Genomic DNA, 23248 nt, shown 5'->3' on the forward strand with positions numbered 1-23248 from the left:
CAGGCAGCTCTCTTGTTCTCCAAGACCTTTCAAGGATGATGGAGAGCAGCTTAGCAACAACATCTGCCATCTCCCTCAGCACTTGAGTGCATCCCACCAGGGTCCATGGATTTGTGGCTGTCCATCTTGCCTAACTAATCCCTAACCCAATCCTCCTTGGCCAAGGGCAAATCTCCCTTTCTGCAGGCTTGCACTTTGGTTTCTAAGGACAGGGATTGCTGAGGACCAGCCTCAGCAGGCTGTGTACTTAGCTCCAGAGCAAAAGTGACATTCAAGAGGCAGGAGGAGCTGCAGCGCCTTGAGTTCTGCAGGGACAGTACTGATTGTAAGGGTAAATTTGAAGCTCAGGTTTTCCCCAGAGGCACTAAAAAGGAGAGGTGCTCCCTCCCCTCACACCCAAAACACACCAGGCAAGCAGTGGCTTCCTCTGGTGACTTCCTTAAGATGACTTTTAAAGATGAAGGCATAATGAAGCCTGGCTGCCTCCCTGCACGTCGGTTAATCCCTTGCAACTGTCAGGTAAAACAGATTTGAGAAGCAATGGAATTCATCTGCCCACCTCTGGTGACATTTCAGGCTAATCTGTGTTTAAATCCTTCAGGCTGCTTGGAAAAGTTGACCCTGGAGGTGCTTTTTTGCATGCACTTTGCATATTCCTGCCATCCTCCCTGCCTGGCTCCCTGACGCTGTGGCTCCTGTCACTACTGGCTCACGTTCAGCTCGCCCAGCGTGAGTCAGGCTGAGGGGCTCGAGATGCTGGATAAACAGGGAAGGATGCCAGATGAAATACTAAAGCCTTCTGTGCAGGTAGTGATGGGCAGGAGGAGGTTACAGGTCCCAGTTAATGCAGTTATCCTCTGCTGCAGACAGGCTTTGAGGAGAAGCCTTTGACTGGCTTTCACCAACCCTTCCTCAGCTCTCTCTTTGCTGCTCTTCCCATCTTGCACACACTCTAAGCAGCACAGAATTATTAAGGTTGGGAAAGGCCTCTGAGATCACCAAGTCCAGCTGTCAACCCAACACCACCATGGCCACCAAACCATGTCCCCAAGTGCCATGGCTAGGTGATTTTGTTCCAGTCCCTGTTCCTCAGGGGAACTGTTCCTCATGCCCAACCTAAGCCTCCCCTGGTGGAACTTGAGGTCATTTCTTCTGGCTACTTACTCCTTGGCAGAAGAGACTGACACTCACATCACTCCAAACTCCTTTCAGAGAGCTGTAGGGGATGAGGAAGTCTCCCCTCAGCCTCCTTTTCTCCAGACTGAACAACCCACAGCAGTTCCCCAACTATCCCACGGGGCCATATGTGAAGTGTCTGCTCCATTTCCCTTCTTCACTCCTTGCCCAAGAGTCAACACACAGTAAGATCATGAGCATGACAAACCAGCCTGCTACAGCCTGAGCTTTGCACCAGACCATCCAACCATGTGGTGTTTGCAAAGCCATGAAGGAAGGCAGAGCTCCCTCTCCCTTCTCTGCTGCACTCCTGCTTGTCTCAGGCCCCCCACGTGAAGCCCCAGGCTCCATGTGCCATCCCCTGCCCTGGCCCTGCATCTCCAGCAGCAGCAGCAGCAGCTCAGGCCTCCCCAGCTCTCCCCCTCCAGCTCAGAAGCAGGTCTGGTGGTTTTAATTCAGCCCATTTTCAACTCTGCTGCTCTCTTTAAGAGCCATGTCAAGGCTGCTTTGCCACCTAATGTGTGAGCACATTGAACCCTTCTGCTTTAGCACACCGAGGTGAGCTCCCTGTCTGGCTTGGACAACGAGGGAGATACTTGAGAATTCACCTCCTGCTTTGCTGTCTTGCCCTGCTGGCAGCTCTCTGGGAGCTGTCTGCTGGAGCTGCTCTCCTACCTGATAATGCATCAAGGTGTTGAGGCGCTTCCAGTCTCCTTCAATCTTGGTGGTGATGTCTTCATCCTGCAGGACCACGCGAGCTATCCGGCCCTGCCGCCACTCTGCGGGAGAGGCACACACCCAGCCAGAGGTGATGGTCAGAGAGGGGGAAAAGCCACCAAGAGGCTCTACCCACTACCCAGAAGAGCCTACAGAAAAGCCTGTCACCCATCTCCCAGCAAGAGACCCTCCCCACCTCCAGAGCAAGCTAAATTCCCCAGCAAAAGGAAGCAAGTTCAGGAATCATTTCAGGAATCATTAAGGCTCCATCCCTGGAGACCTTCTAGATGTGGCCCTGGGCAGCCTGCTCGAGTTGGAGCTGTCCCTGCTGACTGCAGGGGGATTGAACAAGATCAGCTTTGAGGGTCCCTTCCAACCTGATGCCATCTGTGAATCATTTGCTCTGTGGTCAGTGAACCATTAGCTGATCGCACAGAGCTCAAAACCTGCCCAGAAGGAGCAGTGCCCATTCCTCCTAGGGGCTAACACCCAGGTGGTGGTGTGCAGGCTGAGATCTGGAATTCAAGCTCTGCAAACCCCATCAAGGATCACAGATTAACCTCCCCCCCCTCCACGAGGCAGGGAAGCTCCTACCCAAGTCCATGTCGACAGCTCTCGGCCTTTGCGAGTAAGGGACGTTCTTGTACACTGCATCCAGGATCTTCTCCTTGACCTGGGTGATGGTGTCACAGTTCAGCACCTTCACAGGGATCTCTGGGCTGTTCTCATTGTCTGGGTTCACACAGTTCAAGATCTGGAAAGGGAAGGAGAAAACCAGCATGGTGTAAAGGGCTTCAGGAGTTGATCTGTTAGAGGGTAGAGAGGCTCTGCAGAGGGACCTGGCCAGGCTGGACAGATGGACAGAGGCCAAGGGCAGGAGTTTGAACACATCCAAGTGCTGGGTTCTACACATGGGCCACAACAACCCCAGGCAGTGCTACAGGCTGGGGACAGAGTGGCTGGAGAGCAACCAGGCAGAAAGGGACCTGGGGGTACTGGTTGATAGTAGGCTGAACATGAGCCTGCAGTGTGCCCAAGTGGCCAAGAAGGCCAAGGGCATCCTGGCCTGCATCAGGAACAGTGTGGCCAGCAGGAGCAGGGAAGTCCTTGTGCCCTGTGCTCAGAACTGGTTGGGCCACACCTTAGTCCTGTGTCCAGTTCTGGGCTCCTCAGGTTACGGAAGATGTTGAGGTGCTGGAAGGTGTCCAGAGAAGTGCAAGAAAGCTGGGGAGGGGTCTGGAGCACAGCCCTGGGAGGAGAGGCTGAGGGAGCTGGGGTTGCTTAGCCTGCAGAAGAGGAGGCTCAGGGGAGACCTTCTTGCTCTCTCCAACTCCCTGCAGGGAGGTTGGAGCCAGGTAGGGGTTGGGCTCTGTGACCGTTTGAGTTCTTCCCCATGAGAGTGGTGAAGCCCTGCAATGGGTTGTCCAGGGAGGTGGTTGGGGCCCCAGCCCTGGAGGTGTTTAAGCCCAGGCTGGATGAGGCTCTGGGCAGGCTGATCTAGTGTGAGGTGTCCCTGCCCGTGGGATCACCTTAGGTGATCCTTGTGGTCCCTCCAACCCTGACTGATTCTATGATTCTATGATCTGAGTTCAGATGAGCTCATGTCCAGGTGGGGAGGCCAGATGGGCTTCCATGGCAGCTTCTACAGGGATCACTCACCAGAGTCTTGTACTCAATCTGCTGCCTGATCAGCTTGTCCTCGCTGAGGGAGTAGCGAGCCTCTCCTGTGATGGCATCGATTGGACCTTTCTCCATCTGCTGCTTGATGGCACAGTAGAGCATGAAGAGTGGCTCCCCAGCACATTCCTACACAATGAGACAGGCAGCAAAACTAACACAGAGGTGAAGGTGCATCTCCTCCAGGGCCACTGGCCTGCACACAGTGAAGCATTTTGCACATGGCTCCTTCCAGCAGAGGCTGAGTCCCATCGATTCCACCCAAGCTCAGCCCCCAGCAGCTCCTGGCGAGGACAGCCAAACCCACCAGCTCCCTGGCTCCATCAATTTGTTGGTTTTGGCTTGGTAGCTCCCTCCTGAACCCACATGGCTCTGAAAAACCAGGAATTTGAGATCTTGATCTCCTTGTCCCCTCCCCTGAAGCAAAATCTGTGGGGCTTCCAAACCCACAAATGAAGTTAGAGAAGGTGGAAGCCCAGGACAGAGAAGTGAGGATTTGTCCTAAGCACTCCAGAGGAGCAACAGCAACTCCATGACATGAGGATTACATCAGGAGATCTGAGGGCTGAAGAAGGCCAAGCATGAGGCTGTGCCAGCTTGGCTCAGCCCATGGAGCAGCAGCCCCCGGTGCAGGCATCTCCCAGAAGATTTCAACCTCCCCTGCCTTGCTGCTGCATCTTCTGACTTGGAGGCTGACTGAAGAGTTTCAAGCCCAGATTCACCCCGGGGATGGCTGCTGGGGGAGACAGCAAAGTGTCAGCAGGGGGTCAGCTCCATCCCACCCCTCCTTACCTTGAGGAACTTGTGGAGGAGGAAGGCAAACCAGTTGGTCAGCATCTTCTCAGCCACCGACTCAGTCCTAGGGAAGCCAGCAGGCCAGGGGGGTTACACACAAACCCAAACCACACATCAGAGGTCCTAAATCACCCCGGGTGGCATCACCCAGCTGGGCCCTGGCACAGCTCTGAACCAAGCCATAGCCCTGGAGCTGGCAGCAGAATGTGTCCCCCTCTCCATCAGCAGGGCAGAGCTGAGAGCAGCTTGCCCAGCTGACAGCCCTGATGGGGCTGGTGACAGGGAGCTGGTGACAGGGAGCTGGTGACAGGGAGCTCCTTGCACGTGGTGCAAATTACAGCCTGGCTCCCTAAATGACTGGGATTTGCAGCAGCTCCTGGCAATCAGGGCCAGCAGAGTGACAAGGCAGGGAAATTGCAGCTTTCTCCCCAGTCCCACCCAGTGTCCTCTCCCTGCATTGTGCCCGAGATTAGCTCTAATTTAAATACAAAGGCTCCTAATGAGAGTTTTGAATGCAGGCCCTGCAGGAACAGGAGACTGTCCTTAAAGCACCACAGTCCCTTTTCCTGGGACAGGGTGTCACAGCTCACACCTGAGCCCCAACCATGTAGCTCATGCTGGGGGTGGCAGGTAGGGCAAAGCTGTGACCACAGAACCACAGAATGGTTTCAGTTGAAGGAGACCTCTAAGAGCATGGATCCAAGCATGATCCTGAGCAGCCTGGCTCTCTGCCCTGCCAGCCTTCCCCTCATGCCACCCATGACAGCAGCATCTGGTCCAAACTTCAGCAAGGGAAGCAGGATGGACTCAACTCTCTACCCTCTGCAGCACAATTTCCTTTGGGACCATGGCCTGCTCTGCTTTCACCATGAGAATAGAATAGAATAGAATAGAATAGAATAGAATAGAATAGAATAGAATAGAATAGAATAGAATAGAATAGAATAAGGTTGGAAAAGACCTTTGAGATCATCAAGTCCAACCTCTCACCCAGCACCATCTGATCAGCTAAACCATGGCACCAAGTGCCTCATCCAGGCTCTTCCTAAACACCTCCAGGGATGGGGACTCCACCACCTCCCTGGGCAGCACATTCCCATGGCCAATCTCTCTTTCTATGAAGAATTTCTTCCTCACCTCCAGTCTGAACCTCCCCTGGCACAGCTTGAGACTGTGTCCTCTTGTTCTGGTGCTGGGAGAAGAGACCAACCCCCACCTGGCTACAACCTCCCTTCAGGGAGTTGGAGAGAGCAAGAAGGTCTCCCCTGAGCCTCCTCTTCTCTAGGCTAAGCAACCAATGAACTTGGAGCATGGGTCTGGACATCTCTGCACCTTCATCCCCCTGGCCAGCAACCCTGCTCTTGAATCCTCAAGGTTGGAAAGGATCTGTAAGATCAACTCCAGCTGTTGACCCAACACCTCCAAACCCATTAAACCATGTCCCACATGCCAGGTCCCTGCCTTTCTTCACCACCTCCAGGAATGGGGACTCCACCACCTCCCTGGGCAGCCTGTTCCAACCCCTGACCACTCTTGCAGCCAAGACATTTCTCCTCACCTCCAACCTAAAGCTCTCCTGGCACAGATCTTGCAGAGTGAGTACAAACAGGAGGCAGAGATCTCAGCAAGCAAAACCTGACACCAGTCAGTAAAGAGACCTGGGGTGGGTGGTGGGGGTGGGGGTGTCACATTATCCATCACCTCTTTGGATTGCAACATCTGCCAGGAAATTGTGGAAATGTCTGCAGATCCCTAAAGGATTTCAGCCTGAATTGATTAAGTGCCTCAAAGTTCCTCCTCACAGACTGACACAGGCATTGTTTCCCTGCTTTAAAATATTGCAGGCACCCAATTAAGGAGGAGAAGCAGCAGCAGCACCCTGCCTGCCAGCCAGGGGAGAGAGGCAGTGAATCAAGGCAGAGAGGAGGTGAGAGGCTCAACCAACGATCCCTTCAGGACTTCAGGGTGAATATTAATTGCACCAACAACTTTGTTAATAGAATATTCAATGAAGAATTGCCAAGCCTCCCCCTTAGGACCCACCAGGGAAGTGCTTGCTGTGTCCTGTCCCTGGCTGGCTGCTCACAGCCTGACACTGAAACAAGGAATGACAGAGAAGTTGGGGCATGTTGTGTGGGAGGAGGTATCAGAGACTCCTCTGCCTGCCTGCTCCCTTTTCTTTCTTTCCCAGGGCCACAGGTTCAGCTGAATGGAACAGCAAAAAGAAACACCTCGGGGCATGGCTGCCACATCCCATTCCTCCTCACCTTAGAAATCCCAGAATGGTTTTGCATAGGAAAGACCTCCAAGGCCATTGAGTCCAACCAGCAACCCAACCCCACCACCACGGCCACTAAACCATGGCCCCAAGTGCCACAGGTTTCTTGAACCCCTCCAGGGATGGGGACTCCACCACCTCCCTGGGCAGCCTGTGCCAGTCCCTGACCACTTTGCAGTCAAGAAATCTTTTGTAGTCTCCAACCTAAACCTCCTCTGGGGCCATTGCACAGAATCACCAAGGCTGGAAGAGACCTCAAAGATCATCAAGTCCAACCTGGCACCACAGACCTCTTGTTCTATCACCTGACACTGGGGAGAAGAGACCACCCCCCACCCCAGCTTGCTCAAGGCCTTGGAGAAACCCTCCTCACATTGCCCACATCACAAGGGCAAAAGCATGATCCAGAGAAGACTTTGCAAGGGAGCCTGGTGCCAGCAAGCAGCACTTGGGCTGCTCCTCCGTCTGTCTGAGGCACAAGGAATAAAGCAGAACTGAACAAAGAAAAGAGCTGAGAGACCCCCCAGAAAAATAAATATGGATTTTATTAATTTTCCTTTGCTCTGTCTAGGTCTCTGAGCTGCTCTGTGCTGTGCTCTGTGCCAGGAACCAGAGCAGTTATTTGATTTAATGTCAACTTTCTTGCTGTCTCCCGTGAGGGGCAGGCATGGAAGAAAGAAGAGAGAGGGGAAAATGAGGAAGGAAGAAAGAGAGAAAGAGCTGAGTGTCAGTTATCAACCACTGCCACCAGAGAGCTCACAGAAATGAAAGGGGAAAAAAAAACCCCCAGCATCTCACTGTGTGGCTGATCACTCCTTAGCAAGTCAGAGCAAGGTGTTCCAGCCAGGGCTCTTTTGTGCCCCCAAAACCCACCTGGGAGCCTGTGGGGCACAGGGCTGTGGCAGGTTCCAGCTGGGGGTTTAGTAGGGCTTGGGGTGATGAGGGCTGATGGCTTTAAGGTAAAAGAGGGGAGATTTAGACTGGATCTAAGGAAGAAGTTGTTTACAATGAGGGTGGTGAGATGCTGGCAGAGGTCCACAAAGGTGGTAGATGCTCCATGCCTGGAGACAATAGAGAGAGGCACAGAATGGTTGGGGTTGAAAGGGACCTTAAAAATGTGAACTCCAGCACTGGAGGTTCCACCTCAGCATGGGGAAGAACTTCCTCACTGTGAGGCTCACAGAGCACTGGAGCAGGCTGCGCAGAGAGGTTGTGGAGTCTCTTTCTCTGGACGCTTTCAAGCCCCACCTGGATGTGCTCCTGTGTGACCTGTGCTGGATTCTATGCTCCTGCCCTGGCAGGGGGCTTGGACTGGATGATCTTCAAAGGTCCCTTCCAACCCTTAACATCCTATGATCCTATGAAATGGATGGGCCATTCAAAGTCCCCCATGGACAGCAGCCTTCTCCTTCCAACACCACCATGGTGAGTGGTGCCACATCCAGCTGGCAGCCAGTGGTGTGTCCCAAGGATCAGTGCTGGGCCCCATCCTGTTCAATATCTTTATTGATGATCTGGATGAGGGCATTGAGTCCATCAGCAGTAAATTTGCAGATGACACCAAGCTGGGGGCAGGACTTGATCTGCTAGAGGGCAGGAGAGCTCTGCAGAGGGACTTGGCCAGGCTGGGCAGATGGGCAGAGGCCAAGGGCAGGAGATTGAACACATCCAAGTGCTGGGTTCTACACATTGGCCACAACAACCCCAGGCAGTGCTACAGGCTGGGGGCAGAGTGGCTGAGAGCAGCCAGGCAGAAAGGGACCTGGGGGTATTGGTTGATAGTAGGCTGAACATGAGCCTGCAGTGTGCCCAGGGGGCCAAGAAGGCCAATGGCATCCTGGCCTGCATCAGGAACAGTGTGGCCAGCAGGAGCAGGGAGGTCATCCTGCCCTGTGGTCAGCACTGGTGAGGCCACACCTTGAGTCCTGTGTCCAGCTCTGGGCTCCTCAGGTTAGGAAAGAGGTTGAGATGCTGGAAGGTGTCCAGAGAAGGGCAACAAAGCTGGGGAGGGGTCTGGAGCACAGCCCTGGGAGGAGAGGCTGAGGGAGCTGGGGTTGCTTAGCCTGGAGAAGAGGAGGCTCAGGGGAGACCTTCTTGCTCTCTCCAACTCCCTGAAGGGAGGTTATGGCCAGGGGGTGGTTGGTCTCTTCTCCCAGGCAAGCAGCACCAGAACAAGAGGACACAGTCTCAAACTGTGCCAGGGGAGGTTTAGGCTGGAGATTAGGAAGAAGTTCTACACAGAGAGAGAGATTGGCCATTGGAATGTGCTGCCTGGGGAGGTGGTGGAGTCACCATCCCTGGAGGTGTTCTGGAGGAGACTTGATGGGGTGCTTGGTGCCATGGTTTAGTTGATTAGGTGGTGTTGGATGATAGGTTGGACTCGATGATCTTGAAGGTCTCTTCCAACCTGTTCTGTTCTATTCTACTCTACTCTACTCTACTCTACTCATCCTGGTCCTACAGAGACCCCAGGTGCCCCCAGCACCGTGGCCAGAGGGGACCTGCCCGGAGCCCTGCGTCCCCTCAGCCTTACCTGCGCAGCAGCAGCTTGGGGTGGTTCTTGTTTTCCAGGTTCTTCTCGATGAGATCTGAGAGCAGCTGCTTCAGCACATCAGTGGCATACTCCAGCTTGCCCTGCAGGCCTGTCATGATCAGCGAGGCCACGTTGCCACGGTCCCGCATGGAGAAGCTGCGCTGCAGCTCCAGCGTCCGGATGAAGGTCAGCAGGAAGACCTTGTTGTTGAGCAGCTGAGCAAAGAGCTTCAAGGCCTTCTCCACGCTCTGCTGCCCGTTCCCTTGCACCTGTGGGGGAGGAGAGCAGGTCCATCAGCCAAGAGAAGTGTCACAGAATCAAAGAGTGGAGGAAATGGAGGGCGAATGGTGGGGGAAAGGTGGGGGAAAGGTGGGGGAAAGGAAGAATTGTTAGGGTTGGAAGGAACCTCAAGGATCAGCCAGTTCCAACCCCTGCCATGGGCAGGGACACCTCACACTACAGCAGGTTGCTCACAGCCACCTCCAGCCTGGCTGCAAACACCTCCAGGGATGAGGCTTCCACCACCTCCCTGGGCAACCTGTGCCAGGCTCTCACCACCCTCAGGGGGAAGAGTTGGGAACTGGAGCAGGGTGGATTTGGATTGAACATTAGGAAGAAGCTCTTCCCTGAACTGGTGGTGATGAGATGCTGGAAGAGGCTGCCCAGAGAAGCTGAGGAAAGCTCATCCCTGGGAGTGTTTAGGAGCAGGATGGATGAGGCTTTGAGCAGCCTGCTCTAGTGGAAGGTGTCCTTGCTCATGGCAGGAAGGTTGGGGCTGGGTGATCTTTGAAGTCTCTTCCAACTCAAACCATTCTGGGATTCTGAGATGCAGGAGGCCAAGGTGAGCTGCAAGAGGCCAAGGGACTGGTGGGTAGCCCTGCACCAGCCTGGGGTCACTCTGCCATCACTGTAGGTGGGATGAATGGTTTCATCTCCATGATTCATGGTTCAGTTTCAGGTGCACAAGCCAGCACCCCATCTCTCAGGGTCTCAGAGCATGGTTCTCTGGCTACCCCTTTCTGTCCTCCCCTTGCACTTCAGCACTGAATCACTGCTCCAAGCTGCACTCTCTGCACACCACAGAGCTGCTGCTCTCAGGCTGACAGCCCTGCAAACAACTCAGGAGCTTGCTTGTTCTGCACACACACACAAGAAAAGTGACACTCTTGTAAGCAAATTAAACACTAATTTAGACCATGGCTTTATTCTGGGACAAGTGTAGGGGGGGGGGGGGGGGGGAAATTAATTGAGGCTTTTTCAGCCCAGTTGCAGCTTCAAGTAATTCATTACAAGTGAAAATGATGAACAACATCAAGCAACTCTTCCCCAAACATCTTGGAGTCTTGTGTATTGGTTTTACTAACGTTATGTAATTAAGCAACTGTGTAATTGGCAACACATTTATCACTGCTGCAGCTCTGCTTTTGCTTTGCATTAGGTTTTTTTTCCCCCCATCAGCTAAACAAACACAAGAAGCATTCATATTTGTTTTGCCAGAGCAGCAGCTTCTTTGGCAGCTGAAACAGTAAATCATGCAGTGGGTAGGGTTGGAAGGGACCTTCAAGATCATCCAGTGCCAATCAGGGACACCTTCCACGAGCCCAGGTTGCTCAAGGCTCCATGAAACCTGGCCTTGAACACCTCCCACAACCTCTCTGGGCAACTTGCTTCTGCCTGGCCTTGAACACCTCCACAACCCCCCTGGGCAACTTCACAGAATCACCAAGGTTGGAAGAGACCTCAAAGCTCATCAAGTCCAACCTGGCACCACAGACCTCATGACTGACCATGGCACCAAGTGCCCCTCTTGAACACCTCCAGGGGTGGTGATTCCACCTCCTCCCTGGGCAGCACATTCCAACAGCTAACAACTCTCTCAGTGAAGAACTTTCTCCTCACCTTGAGCCTAAACTTCCCCTGGCACAGCTTGAGACTGTGTCCTCTTGTTCTGGTGCTGCTTGCTTGGGAGAAGAGACCAACCCCCTCCTGGCTACAACCTCCCTTCAGGGAGTTGGAGAGAGCAAGAAGGTCTCCCCTGAGCCTCCTCTTCGCCAGGCTAAACAATCCCAGCTCCCTCAGCCTCTCCTCATAGGGCTTGTGCTTGAGGCCTCTCACCAGCCACTTGCTTCTGCCTGGAATTGAAAAGGTCAGGGTGCTGGGATGGGCTTTGAGGTTAGAGCCTGTGTGAGTTTTGCACTGGCACAGGTTGCCCAGGGAGGTGGTGGAAGCCTCATCCCTGGAAGTTTTTAAGGCCAGGCTGGATGTGGCTGTGAGCAACCTGCTGCAGTGTGACATTCCATGGCAGAGGGGTTGGAACTGGCTGAGCCTTGAGCTCCCTTCCAACCCTGACAATTCTCTGATTTACCAACACTCTGACAACTGCTCAGTGGTGGTGGCCCCCTGGGAAGGAAGCTGGTTTGATGCTTTGCTGCTAAATGGTGCCCTGCCTGGAAAACCAATGCAGCCTTATGGAACTCACACAGTGAAGAGCTGTTCCTCTTACATCTCTGCCTGGAGACTGGGGCCACCCTTTGGTCTGTGTGAAGGCCTTTCAGGGCTTACTGGAGCAATGCCAAGCTCCAGGAAGGAGCATTGAGCTTGGTACCTCCGAGCACCCCAGATGGAGGAACAGCAGCCCCCACATTTGGTGGCAGATCCTGTTTCTTGAAGCACCATCATTTGTTTCTTGGCACTCTCACAAGTGAGCAGAGCCCATCTGCAGGGGGATCTGAAGGGCTCCTGTATGCCACCAGTTCTCCTGTATCCTCGGGGAAAAAGAAACCTTATCCACATCTTTACTCCTCCTGGTGGGAAAAGCAGGGAGATGGAAGCGTTTGCTCCCAGCCAGGGGCAGAGTGGCCATGCCTGGGCACGGTGCTTGCCCTCATGTGGACGTGCCATGGAACAGCAGCAGCAGGATGCCGCAGGCAAGACGCTGCAGGCAGCCTGCTCCCCGGGCTTACAACCTTCCCCTCTGCACCATCAAGTGGTTAAGGAGAATTTTAAAAGGACACTGAGAACTTAACCTGGTGTGGTTTGCTGCTGGCTCAGAGCAGCATAAAAACCCTCACAAAATAAAACTAAAGCAACACCAGGGAGAAGAAACCGAAAGGAATCAAGCAAAATGTGGTGGAGTTAAAACGTAGCTCCTTAGCCACAGCGAGCTCAGGGCTCATGCCACCAACCCCAGTGCCTCTAGTAAGATCTGCTGTGGATCTAAAGAGCTTTAGGGTTTCACTCTGGCTTCCCTGAGGGCCCAGGGAAGCCTGGAAGGGCTGGAGGAAAGGTTGAGAGAGCTGGGTTTGTTCAGCCTTGAGAAGAGAAGGCTTAGGGGAGACCTTATTGCCACAGACCAGGACATAGAGGGTGACTTCCAGGAAGATGGAGACTCCCTTTTCACAAGGACTCACATGGAAAGGACAAGGGGTGATGGGGACAAGCTGGGGAGACTCCCATTGGATTCCAGAAGCCAAGAGAATGGTTTGGAATCATCTCCCAAGGGCAGCAGTGGATTCCCCTACACTGGGGCAGCTTCCAGACTCAGCTTGCCAGGGTGCTGGGCCAGCTCATTCCAAGTCCACCATCACCTAGGATGATCCTTGGGGTGCCTTCCAACCTGGCACTGTTCTGTTCCTCACCTCCAGCTCCCTCAGCACAGGGTGGTCCTCGATGCCAGGGAACAGCACCCTCATGGCATAGGTTCGGTAGTCCAGGTAGGGGATCCCAGAGCGATCCAGGTCGCTGGTCAGCTCGTTGATGTCTGTCTGCAGCTCTGCAAAAGCTGTTCAGGGAGAGCACAATGAGAGAGCAGGAAGCATCTAATGGCATCAGCTTGCTCCAGGGAAGGTGCAGGGTGGACACCAGGAAAAACTTCTGTACCAGAAAGGTTCTCAAAGACTGGAACAAGGCTGCCCAGGGAAGGGCTTGAATCCCCATCCCTGGGGGTGTTTAAAAGCCATCTAGATGTGGTGCAGGAGTGGCCCTGCTAGAGTTAGCTAATGCTGGGACCTGATGACCTGCAAGTGCTTTTCCAAGCACAGTGTGAAATTCTGTGTGAGAAAGCTGAGCTCTGGCAGCTGAGGCTTTGGGGAGGGCTGGCTGCCTGCTCTCCTTGGGGCACAGCAGCCCCCAAAACTGGGCCAGGGGAGGAAAGGGATTCAGAGGAGACCTTGCTGTGTAACTCAGACAGACCCCCACCCTTGGAGACTGTGTCAGCAGCCGAGAGCAGAGGCTGCACAGAGCAGAGGCTGCACAGAGCAGATGCTGAGAACAAAAGCTGCCAATGAATTTGTATGCAGCTCACAGTGGTGTGCACACACCTACAGCACCTTTAAAGGCTGCAGATCAAAATGAGGATCTATTTTCATAACTTGCTGCTCCCAGATTTTCCTTTCTTCTCCTCCTCCTCCTCTATCTACAGTTGCCAAAAGAATCCAGCTTGATGCAGATCAAACCCAAGCAGGAACTGCCTGCTGCAAGGGTCAGCAAGGGATTTATTCCTCCTCTTGTAGCAAGACCAGAGGGTTACCCAGCTCTGCCAGTGTGTCCCTGTGTGCATCCTCCCAGGTGTGGGAAGCTGGCTCAGTAAGGCCTCTGCATCCCACCTGGCTGTGTCCCTGTTGAAGCTGTGGGGTCTCCTGACTAGATCCCATTTTGTGCCCCACGCTTTCGATGCCACCCTTTAAAAATCAGCTGAACAAATTCAGTGCAACTCTCCCTCTACACCCAGCCCACACCATGAAATGTGCAGCTTTTCATTTGCCTTTGAGGTCCTAAAGCTCCCTTCCAGCTGGAAGGACAAAGAAACAACAGCAGCACCCTCACAGACACAGAACGGGGAGGTTGGAAGGGACCTCTGGAGCTCATCCAGTCCAACCCCCCTGGCTAAAGCAGGGCACCCACAGCAGCTTGCCCAGGATCACAATGGCCAGAGGGGGGGTTGGAAGCTCTCCAGAGAAGGAGACTCCAGAACCTCTCTGGGCAGCTCCAGGGCTCTGCCACCCTCACATCAAAGCTTTTCCAAGTGCTTCAGGAGCTTCTTTGTCCACAGAAGGGCAATGAAGCTGGTGAGAGGTCTCACAAGCCCTATGAGGAGAGGCTGAGAGAGCTGGAATTGTTTAGCCTGGAGAAGAGGAGGCTCAGGGGAGACCTTATTGCTCTCTACAACTCCCTGAAGGGAGGTTGTAGCCAGGTGGGGGTTGGTCTGTTCTCCCAGACAAGCAGCACCAGAACAAGAGGACACAGTCTCAAGGTGTGTCAGGGGAGGTTTAGAGTGGAAGGGAAGAGAAAGTTCTTCCCAGAGAGAGTAACTGGCCTTTGGGATGTGCTGCCCAGGGAGGTGATGGAGTCCCCATCTCTGGAGGTGTTCAAGAGAGGACTGGATGTGGCACTTGGTGCCATGGTTTAGTTGTCATGAGGTCTTGGGTGACAGGTTGGACTTGATGATCTCTGAGGTCTTTTCCAGCCTTATTGATTCTATGATTCTTCCTACCCCTTAGACCAGCTGTGACTGCTCTGGGCTCACACCTTAGGGACTGGAGAAGGGACTGGAGCAGCTTTCCAGCTCTGCTACCTTCTGTTTCTCAGCAGTCCAAACCTTCTCCACTCCCTACCTCTGTGGCTGTGTTGAAGCCCTTCACACTGAAAGGCCATGAGACAAGAGGACACATTGTGTTGGGCACCCTGGGGCTCATGTTGTCCTTGTGCTGTGATCCTGCCACGTCCCTTAAGCAGATTCCAGCTCTAATCCTGTTCTCTGCACAGCAGGCAGCAGAGGCATAGCTGCCACTGACACACTTGTCACAGTCACCCTGCTGGGGTGGGACAGGCTGGAGCCGGGGTAGGGCAGAATAGAATAGCATAAACCAGGTTGGAAGAGACCTTTGAGATCATTGAGTCCAACCTATCACCCAACATCGTCTAATCAACTAAATCATGGCACCAAGCACCCCGTCCAGTCTCCTCCTAAACACCTCCAGGGATGGTGACTCCACCACCTCCCCAGGCAGCACATCCCAATGGCCAATCTCTCTTGCTGGGAAGAACTTCTTCCTAACCTCCAGCCTAAACCTCTCCTGGCACAGCTTGAGACTGTGTCCTCTTGTTCTGGTGCTGGGAGCCTGCAACAAGGGACCAACCCCCACCTGGCTACAACTTCCCTTCAGGGAGTTGGAGACAGCAATGAGGTTTCCCCTGAGCCTCCTCTTCTGCAGGCTAAGCAACCCCAGCTCCCTCAGCCTCTCCTCCCAGGGCTGTGCTCCAGACCCCTCCCCAGCTTTGTTGCCCTTCTCTGGACACCTTCCAGCATCTCAACATCTTTCCTAACCTGAGGAGCCCAGAACTGGACACAGGACTCAAGGTGTGGCCTCAGCAGTGCTGAGCACAGGGCACAATGACCTCCCTGCTCCTGCTGGCCACACTGTGCCTGATGCAGGCCAGGATGCCATTGGCCTTCTTGTCCCTCTGGGCACACTGCAGGCTCATGTTCAGCCTACTTTCTGCCAGGTCCCTTTCTGCCTGGCTGCTCTCAGCCACTCTGACCGACGGAGCAGGGCAGGCTGGAGCTGGGGCAGGGCAGGCTGGAGCTGGGGCAGGGCAGGCTGGAGCTGGGGTGTTCCCTCGTGGGGACACCTCCCCTCGCTGTGAGAAGAGCGTGCCTGTGGTGGCTCTGGTGGGGAGAGCTGGGGAGCAGAGCCCCGGAGCACAGCACACAGGCCCTGGCCAGCCCTGGGCAGTACTGACCCTCCTTGCACTCCAAGGCCACCCGAGACTCCAGGTTGTCCATCTGCATCTGCAGCCTCTTGAGGGTGAGGTCGTTCTCCCGGGACTTGCGCTTGTAGGCGATGAGGACGATGATGACGATGATGAGCAGCAGGCTGCCTCCGGCTGCGATGCTGACGATGGCTGGCAGGGTCAGGAGGCTGTCTGAGATGATGCTCACGGAGCCAGGGGAGAAGATGATGCCACCAACACGCACCTGCAAGGGCGGCAATCGGCAGCTTCAGGTAAGGGTCCCTGAGCCCTGCCCTTCACACCCTGTACAGAGCCCTGTCTGGAGAAGGGGAGGCTAAAAGGAGACCTCATTGCCCTCTACAGCTCCTGAAAGCAGGCTGGGGTGAGGTGGGGCTTGGTCTCTTCTCCCCAGTATCAGGTGATAGAACCAGAGGAAATAGCCTGAAATTGTGCCAGGGGTGGGTTAGGTTGGAGATTAGGGAAAATTCCTCTCCTGCAGGAGTGGTCTGGGATTGGCACAGGCTGCCCAGGGAGGTGGTGGAGTCCCCACCCCTGGAGATGCTCAAGAAACCTGTGGCCATGGCACTTGAGGACAGGGTTTAGTGGCCTTGGTTTGTTGGGATGCTGGTTGGACTCAGTGATCTTAGAGGTCTTTTCCAACCAAACCAATTGTGTGATTCTATGATTCTTAGGAAGCAGTGAACCATCTCCATTACAGCCCAGACTACAGCAGCTCAGATCACCTTCAAACAGAGGGTGCAGCTTCTGTGAACACAGGGAGGCTTCAGCTCATGATGAACGTGCCAGCCCTTCGCTATCTGGGCTTTGTTCTTATTATCTGATGGCTCCATTTGACTTTCATTTTCTAAGCTTTCAACTCCCTTTTGTGAGCCATGGACATTAGCAACCCAGTGATCATTTAACTGACAAGGAACCAGAGCAGCTGGAAGGAAAGAACAGAGAAGGGAAGAGAAAGCCCCACGTGAAAGCCATGGAGCAAACACACTGGAGGTTAGCGCCAGGACAAGCTTCTCTTGGATGTGCCCTGGCCACAGATGCAGGAAGCTCTCTCAGCCAGGTTGGGCTCCTGTTAAACCACACTGTGAACATCTGAATGGGTTTTGGATGCTGAACTTGAAGGGAAAGAAATCACAATTACAATCTCAGCTGGGCTCTACTCGAGCGCTTCAGCAGCTGGGCGCTTGGTGGATCAGAGGAAGCAGCAATGGCCAAAACCAAAGCAGAGGAAGACACCAACTGTTATCCTGGATGAAGCCAAGATTCAACCAGCCCAGCATTCAGATGTCCCTGGCTGCTTCTGCTCCAGGAAAAGGCAAAAGCTTTCCATGCACTGAGCAGCTCAGCTCTGGTTCAAGGACTGAGAAAAATCCCTGCGGGAAGGAGAACACAGCCCACTGAACACGGTCTCACCTACCAAAGGAAGAGCAAGCAGCACCTGAGAAAGGCTGGCACCTGCTGCTGAAGGCACTGCCAGAGAGATTTGTCCTTTCTAGAAGCCTCTGATAGCAGGTGGTGAGTCTCAGGGAGGGAAGAAACTTCCCCATGCTAGTCCATACCAATGTGTTAAGCTTCCAATGAAGCAACTGTGAGGATCCACAGTCTACTGACCCCTGGCTAAGAAACTGCACTCAACACCTGAGTGACTCAGGGAGCTGGAAGAGGAGAAAGGGTGTGAAAGAGGAAAGGAAGGGATGCTGGCAGGAGGGTTTGGTCCCTCACCATCACTTTGTGCTGTCCAGTGAGGTTTGGTGGCTCACACAGCAGCTGGGTCTCGGAGACAGTGACGGCGCAGGGAGTCTCTCCAATCAACACAGTGTAGTTGAGCTTTGCTCCTCCAGCAGCAGGTGGACACAGGTTCCTGCCCTAGGGACAAGGGGGACAGAAGACTGTACAAACATGCAGCACATTGCTCCAGATTTCATCTCATCCCCAGCACGCTGCCATCCATGGGACTCAGCCTGTCAAACCTCATTCTCCACGGGAGGTACAAAACCTCCTCTCCCCGCAATGTCTTTATCTGCTTCCCACCAGGTAAGGGTCTCCTTACCTTCAGGATGATGGGTGAGCCTGGCTTCTGCTCCAGCACTCCAGTTGGGCTCAGGAGTTCAAAGGTGGGGTTGGGGTAGTAGATGAACTTGGTGTCATTGTAGACCAGGAGGGCCTGCACGTTGTTGAAGATAAAGCCAAACTCATCCGGCCGCTCGACCGCGTCCAGCCCGGGTCGGTACTCCGTGGTGAGAGGGGGAGCCAGGCAGGCCAGGGCTGTGGAGTTCACCACCTTGCAGACCTGTGGGGGAAGGTGATGAATTGGTATAGAGGAAGGGAAAACACATCCTGACCTGCACCATGATGTTCTGATTGCTTAAGAGCTCCCTGAAAAGTCCATGGATTGAGGTTTTGTTGGCAACAGGCAGAATACAGAATTAACCAGGCTGGAAGTGACCTTGGAGGTCATCAAGTCCAACCTATCACCCAACACCATCTGATCAACTGACCTCTGGACTTGTTTGAGCAGCTCAACATCTTTCCTAAACTGAGGAGCCTAGAACTGGACACAGGACTCAAGGTGTGGCCTGACCAGTGCTGAGCACAGGGCACAATGACCTCCCTGCTCCTGCTGGCCACACTGTTCCTGATGCAGGCCAGGATGCCATTGGCCTTCTTGGCCACCCAAGCTCAATGCACCACAGCCATGGTTTGGGGGAATTTGCTTCCCTCCCTGGACTGGTGTAAAGAGGGAAGAATGAGCTTCAAAATGAGCAGTTTTAAAGGTGCTGAAGGCTTGCACAGGGCCCACTGAGCCCTTTCTCTTTATTCCCCCCCTAACCCTTTCTTTCCAGTTGCATCCTCTTTGCCAAAGCTACCTTCGAAACAGAGCCCCAGGGATTACAGACTGGAGACAATTCCCAAAGGCCAGTGAGGGAGAGGGATGATCCTCTGACATTGGTGGGCTAGAGGTAACACAAAGGTCATCTCCTGCTGGGCTGAGGACACCCACAGCTCCCCCAGGCGTGGAAGCAGGGAGCTGGTTGATTTATGAGCCTCTCGCATTATAAAGCGGAAGGAACCCAACCATTTGGCCTCCCTCCCTCCCTCCCTCTCTCCCTCCCTAAGTGGAGGATTTAATTTCACTCAATTTCGTGCCTCCAGAATTATTTTTGAAGCTCTGTAAACTGCAACTGCTAGCAACACAATTCTGTGCCTTCCTTTTAAAGAGAGCTCAGAGTGAGGAAAAGGTCTTCAGAGGGGATGGGAGAAAAGGGAATGGGGAAATGACTGCTAAGTGATTTGCCCTTTCCAAGATAATACAGAGCCAGCCAGAGAGATCACTGCATAGAAACAAGAGAGGTCAGTTTGACTTGGTGCAGATAATCTCCGTGGCTCCTGGAGGGGCAGTTCTTATTTGGCACCTGCAAGATCATTGCTAAGCTCCCCTTCAGCTCAGGTTTCGTTTCAGGTTCTTATCCTTGGACTGGAAAAATACAGAAAGGGGAAGGAGGTGGCATTCCAGATTAAATTCTGCTACCCCTTCCTTGCTTTGAGAACATCAGGGTTGTAGGAGGGAGGAGGGGAAGGAGGAATTGCTCTCTGCAGCTCCCTGGAAGGAGGCTGGGGCCAGGTGGGGGTTGGTCTCCCTGGTATCAAGTGCTGGGACAAGAGGAAATGGCCTGAAATTGCATCAGGGGAGGGTTGGGTCGGACCTTGGGAAAAATTTCTTTGCTGCAAGAGTGGTCAGGGATTGGAACAGGCTGCCCAGGGAGGAGTGGCAGCTACTTACATTGACAAACTCCTTGCCATTGTACTTGACACGGATCCTTGGCTCCTGGATCACGTCCAGGTTGGAGCCGGTGATGGTCAGAGGCGTGTGTCCGCTGCGGGGAACCAGGAGACACCTGATTAATGCCTCTGGCAGGAGAGGCTGGGCTTGACAAGAAAAATGCTGCTTGAGCTCCAAAAGATGTTTTCTGCAGACACTCCAGCATGAATTCCCACTCCCTGAGTCGCTGGGGAGCGGTGGGCTCGAGTGAGCTGAATTGACTCCTCTCAGCTGCACCCTCTCCCCACCCAGCCCCACAGCAGCTCTGTAAGGCAGTGGGATGAGAGATGGGACCAAAGAAATCAAGGGAGCTGAGACTAAAGATGCAAGACAATAAATTAGTCACAGTGTTTAATGATTTACACAGCAGTGTTCTTGATGAATGACAGTGCAGTGAGGGAACTGATGTGCAGCTGGGCTGCAGATGCAGTGGCTTGTCCCATAGAGCAGTGGAGAGGTGAGTGAGGAGCACCAAGTACCATCAGGGCCAGGGAGGACACAGCACCCCCACATTCTCCCACAGCTGGTGCCCCCCAAGCAAAGTCTTTCACTCTTGGCTGCTTCTTTCACGTGTTAGAATAGAATACATAGAATAAACCAGGTTGGAAGAGACCTTCAAGATCATCGTGTCCAACCCATCAACCAATCCAACACCACCTAAACAACTAACCCATGGCACCATGTTAAGTGGAGCAGCACAGCCCAGATCCACCCAAGTCTCCAGCACCTCCGCTGCAGAGCCCAACTGCTGCCTTCAGACCACCTCCAGACCAGCACATCAAACCCATCCCACCCAAAACCAGGCTTGATCTGGAAGCTGGCCTCAAAGCAAACATCCCTCAGAGCTGTTAGAGCACGTGGTCCTTCCTTTAAGGTCCTTCCACTAGCACCCAGATGCTAGAGCCTGTGGAGGAGCCTGGAGTGATTCCCATGGTTAAAAGCAATGATTTCTTGGTGGTGTTCGGGTGAGCTGTTGAAGAGATGGCACCAAAGAGAGCAGCCCCAGAGCAGGGGAGGAGGCTTCTCTCCTGCTCCCAGAGCCTTGTGTTTTAATAGAATAGAATAAACCAGGTTGGAAGAGACCTTCAAGATCATCAAGTCCAACCCATCATCCAACACCACCCGATCAACTAAACCATGGCACCAAGCACCCCATCCAGTCTCCTCCTAAACACCTCCAGTGACAGCGACTCCACCACCTCCCCGGGCAGCCCATTCCAACGGGCAACCACTCTCTCTGTGAAGAATTTCTTCCTAACATCATCCAGCCTAAACCTCCCCTGGTGCTTACCTGGCAATGCTCCACTCAGGCTCAATGTGCTGCACCTTGGGGTCGTCGATGTACTCGAACTGCAGAGTCCTCTCCAGCTGAGCGCGGTCGACGCTGACCGAGACGTGGACAGCCCCCAGGCCGTGGGCTGACGGAGCTGTCATGCAGATGATCTCGTTCATGGATCTCCTGTGCAGCAGAGAGGCCAGGGAAGACTTAAAGGTGGTCACAGCATAGGGGAGAAGACAACAACCTTTTGTCAAAGAGTCACAGAGTTGGTCTGGGGGGAAGAGGCCTTTCGGATCACCGAGTCCAATCGGTGACCCAGGAATAAGAGGGCACCACTGAATCCTGGTCCTCAGCAACACATCTCCAAGGCTCTGAAACCCCTCCAGGTATGGGGACTACACCACTGCCCTGGGCAGCCTGGGCCAGGGTTTGACAACCCTTTTAGGGGAGAAATTGTGCCTTATGTCCAACCTAAGCCTCCCCTGGTGCAACTTGAGGCCCTTTCCTCTCATTCTATCAGTTGTTACTTGGGAGGAGAGCCCAACCCTCACCTGTCTCCAGCCTCCTTTCAGGGAGTTGTAGAGAGCCATGAGGTCTCCCCTTCCTCCTCCTCCTCTCCAGGCTCAACATCCCCGGTTCCCTCAGCTGCTCCTCACCAGCCTTGCTCTCTAGACCCTTCCCCAGCTTTGTTGCCCTTCTCTGGAACTGCTGCAGCACCTCAAAGTCCTTCTTGCAGTGAGGGGCCCAAAACTGAACCCAGGATTTGAGGTGCAGCCTCACCAGTGCCCAGTTCAGTAGGATGATCCCTGGTCCTGCTGGTCACACTATTGCTGATCCTTGCCAGGATGCTGGTGACCCTCTTGGCCACCTGGGCACATAGGTGTCCTGGTACTGCTCACTAAAATGCTGTCCTTTAGCCTCAGACCCTGACTCCTGCAAAGGGGGTGAGCTCCTGAGATGGGCAGGAGGGTTCCACTGGCCCAGGGTGGGACTCTGCCTGCCCCCCAGGAGCGAAGTGCAAGCTGCCTGAGATTCCTCTTTGTGCCAACTGCTGCCTCCCACATCCCTCCATGACCCTGCTGCCTTCTGCTGGGCGTCTGCAAGCAGATGGCTGCTGCTTCAATGGGCTGCTCACGCTGACTCCAAAGCCAAACTCTTCCCCACCCCACTGCACACCCAGGCCCTTGTGAGCAGCACAAAGGAGCCTGCGAGGGCCCCGCCAGGGAAGGGCAATGCCACCAGCACCACTGCCTCCTGGCTTTGTCTGCCCACAGAGCAGGAGTGACCTCGGCCCCAGAGCTGGCTGCCCAGACACAACAGACCATCTGCTGCCAGCAGAGCCATGGAGAAGGTCAAGGCACAGGGTGCTGAGATGATGTCAAAGCACAAAGGCACCGTCAGGTGGGTGGATGGGCGGAGAAGGGGATGAGATCTGAGCTGTGCTGCTCCTGCTGCTTGCACAGAGCTCTGAGGGACAGCTCAGCTCTGCAGTGAGCCTGGAGGATGCTCCCACGAGAAGTGTCAGGCTGAGGGACTCCTGGAGACAGTCAAGGACCTACTGGAGAGAGTCCAGTGGAGGCTGCAAAGATGCTGAGGGGCCTGGAGCATCTCTGTGAGGAGGAGAGGCTGAGAGCCCTGGGGCTGTTGAGCCTGGAGAAGAGCAGCCCCAGAGGGGATCTGATCAATGCCCAGCCTCCTCCTCTCCAGGCTGAATACCACAGTTCCCTCAGCTGCTTCTCACCAGCCCTGTTCTCCAGACCTTTCCTCAGCTTTGCTGCCCTTCTCTGGAACTGTTCCAGCACCTCAATGTGCTGCTTGTAGTGCAGACCCCAAACTGAACCCAGGATTTGAGATGCAGCCTCACCAGTGCCCAGTTCAGGCAGATGATCCCTGGTCCTGCTGGCCCCACTATCGCTGATGCAAGCTCTGCTGCTGGCCTTCTTGGCCACCTGAGCACACAATGGTGTTCAGCCAGCTGGCAAACAGCACCCCCAGGCCCTTTGCAGCCACTCTGCCCCAAGCCTGCAGCATTCCATGGGGCCGCTGCGCCCCAAGTGCTGGAGCCATCAAGGCGTCCTGGTACACAAAGCACATCTCCCTACCCTTTTTGCTCATTCTTGGTGTGCTCCTGTGGCTGCTTTTGCAGCTGAAGAGCTGCCTGCTGCCTGCTTTGCTGCCTTGCCCTGCCTGCTGCCTGCTCTGCCACCCCACCAGCCTCCAACC

At 54.2% G+C, this 23248-nt stretch overlaps 1 protein-coding gene across 1 annotated transcript in view; it reads right to left on the reverse strand.

Moving 5' to 3' along the window:
* Positions 1-23248, reverse strand: part of PLXNA2 (plexin A2) — a 208286-nt gene that overhangs the window by 13690 nt on the left and 171348 nt on the right. Inside the window, exons 16-26 of the mRNA XM_054176319.1 lie at positions 21038-21205; positions 19708-19801; positions 17977-18216; positions 17649-17792; positions 15918-16152; positions 12815-12957; positions 9177-9445; positions 4363-4429; positions 3553-3699; positions 2488-2647; positions 1852-1955 (exon numbers count right to left, since the gene is read on the reverse strand). Of these exons, the coding sequence (XP_054032294.1) occupies positions 1852-1955; positions 2488-2647; positions 3553-3699; positions 4363-4429; positions 9177-9445; positions 12815-12957; positions 15918-16152; positions 17649-17792; positions 17977-18216; positions 19708-19801; positions 21038-21205 (1771 nt within the window). The remainder of the gene's footprint in view (positions 1-1851; positions 1956-2487; positions 2648-3552; positions 3700-4362; positions 4430-9176; positions 9446-12814; positions 12958-15917; positions 16153-17648; positions 17793-17976; positions 18217-19707; positions 19802-21037; positions 21206-23248) is intronic.

This window comes from Dryobates pubescens, chromosome 35, assembly GCF_014839835.1.
Source record: "Dryobates pubescens isolate bDryPub1 chromosome 35, bDryPub1.pri, whole genome shotgun sequence".
Classification (NCBI taxonomy): Eukaryota; Metazoa; Chordata; class Aves; order Piciformes; family Picidae; genus Dryobates; species Dryobates pubescens.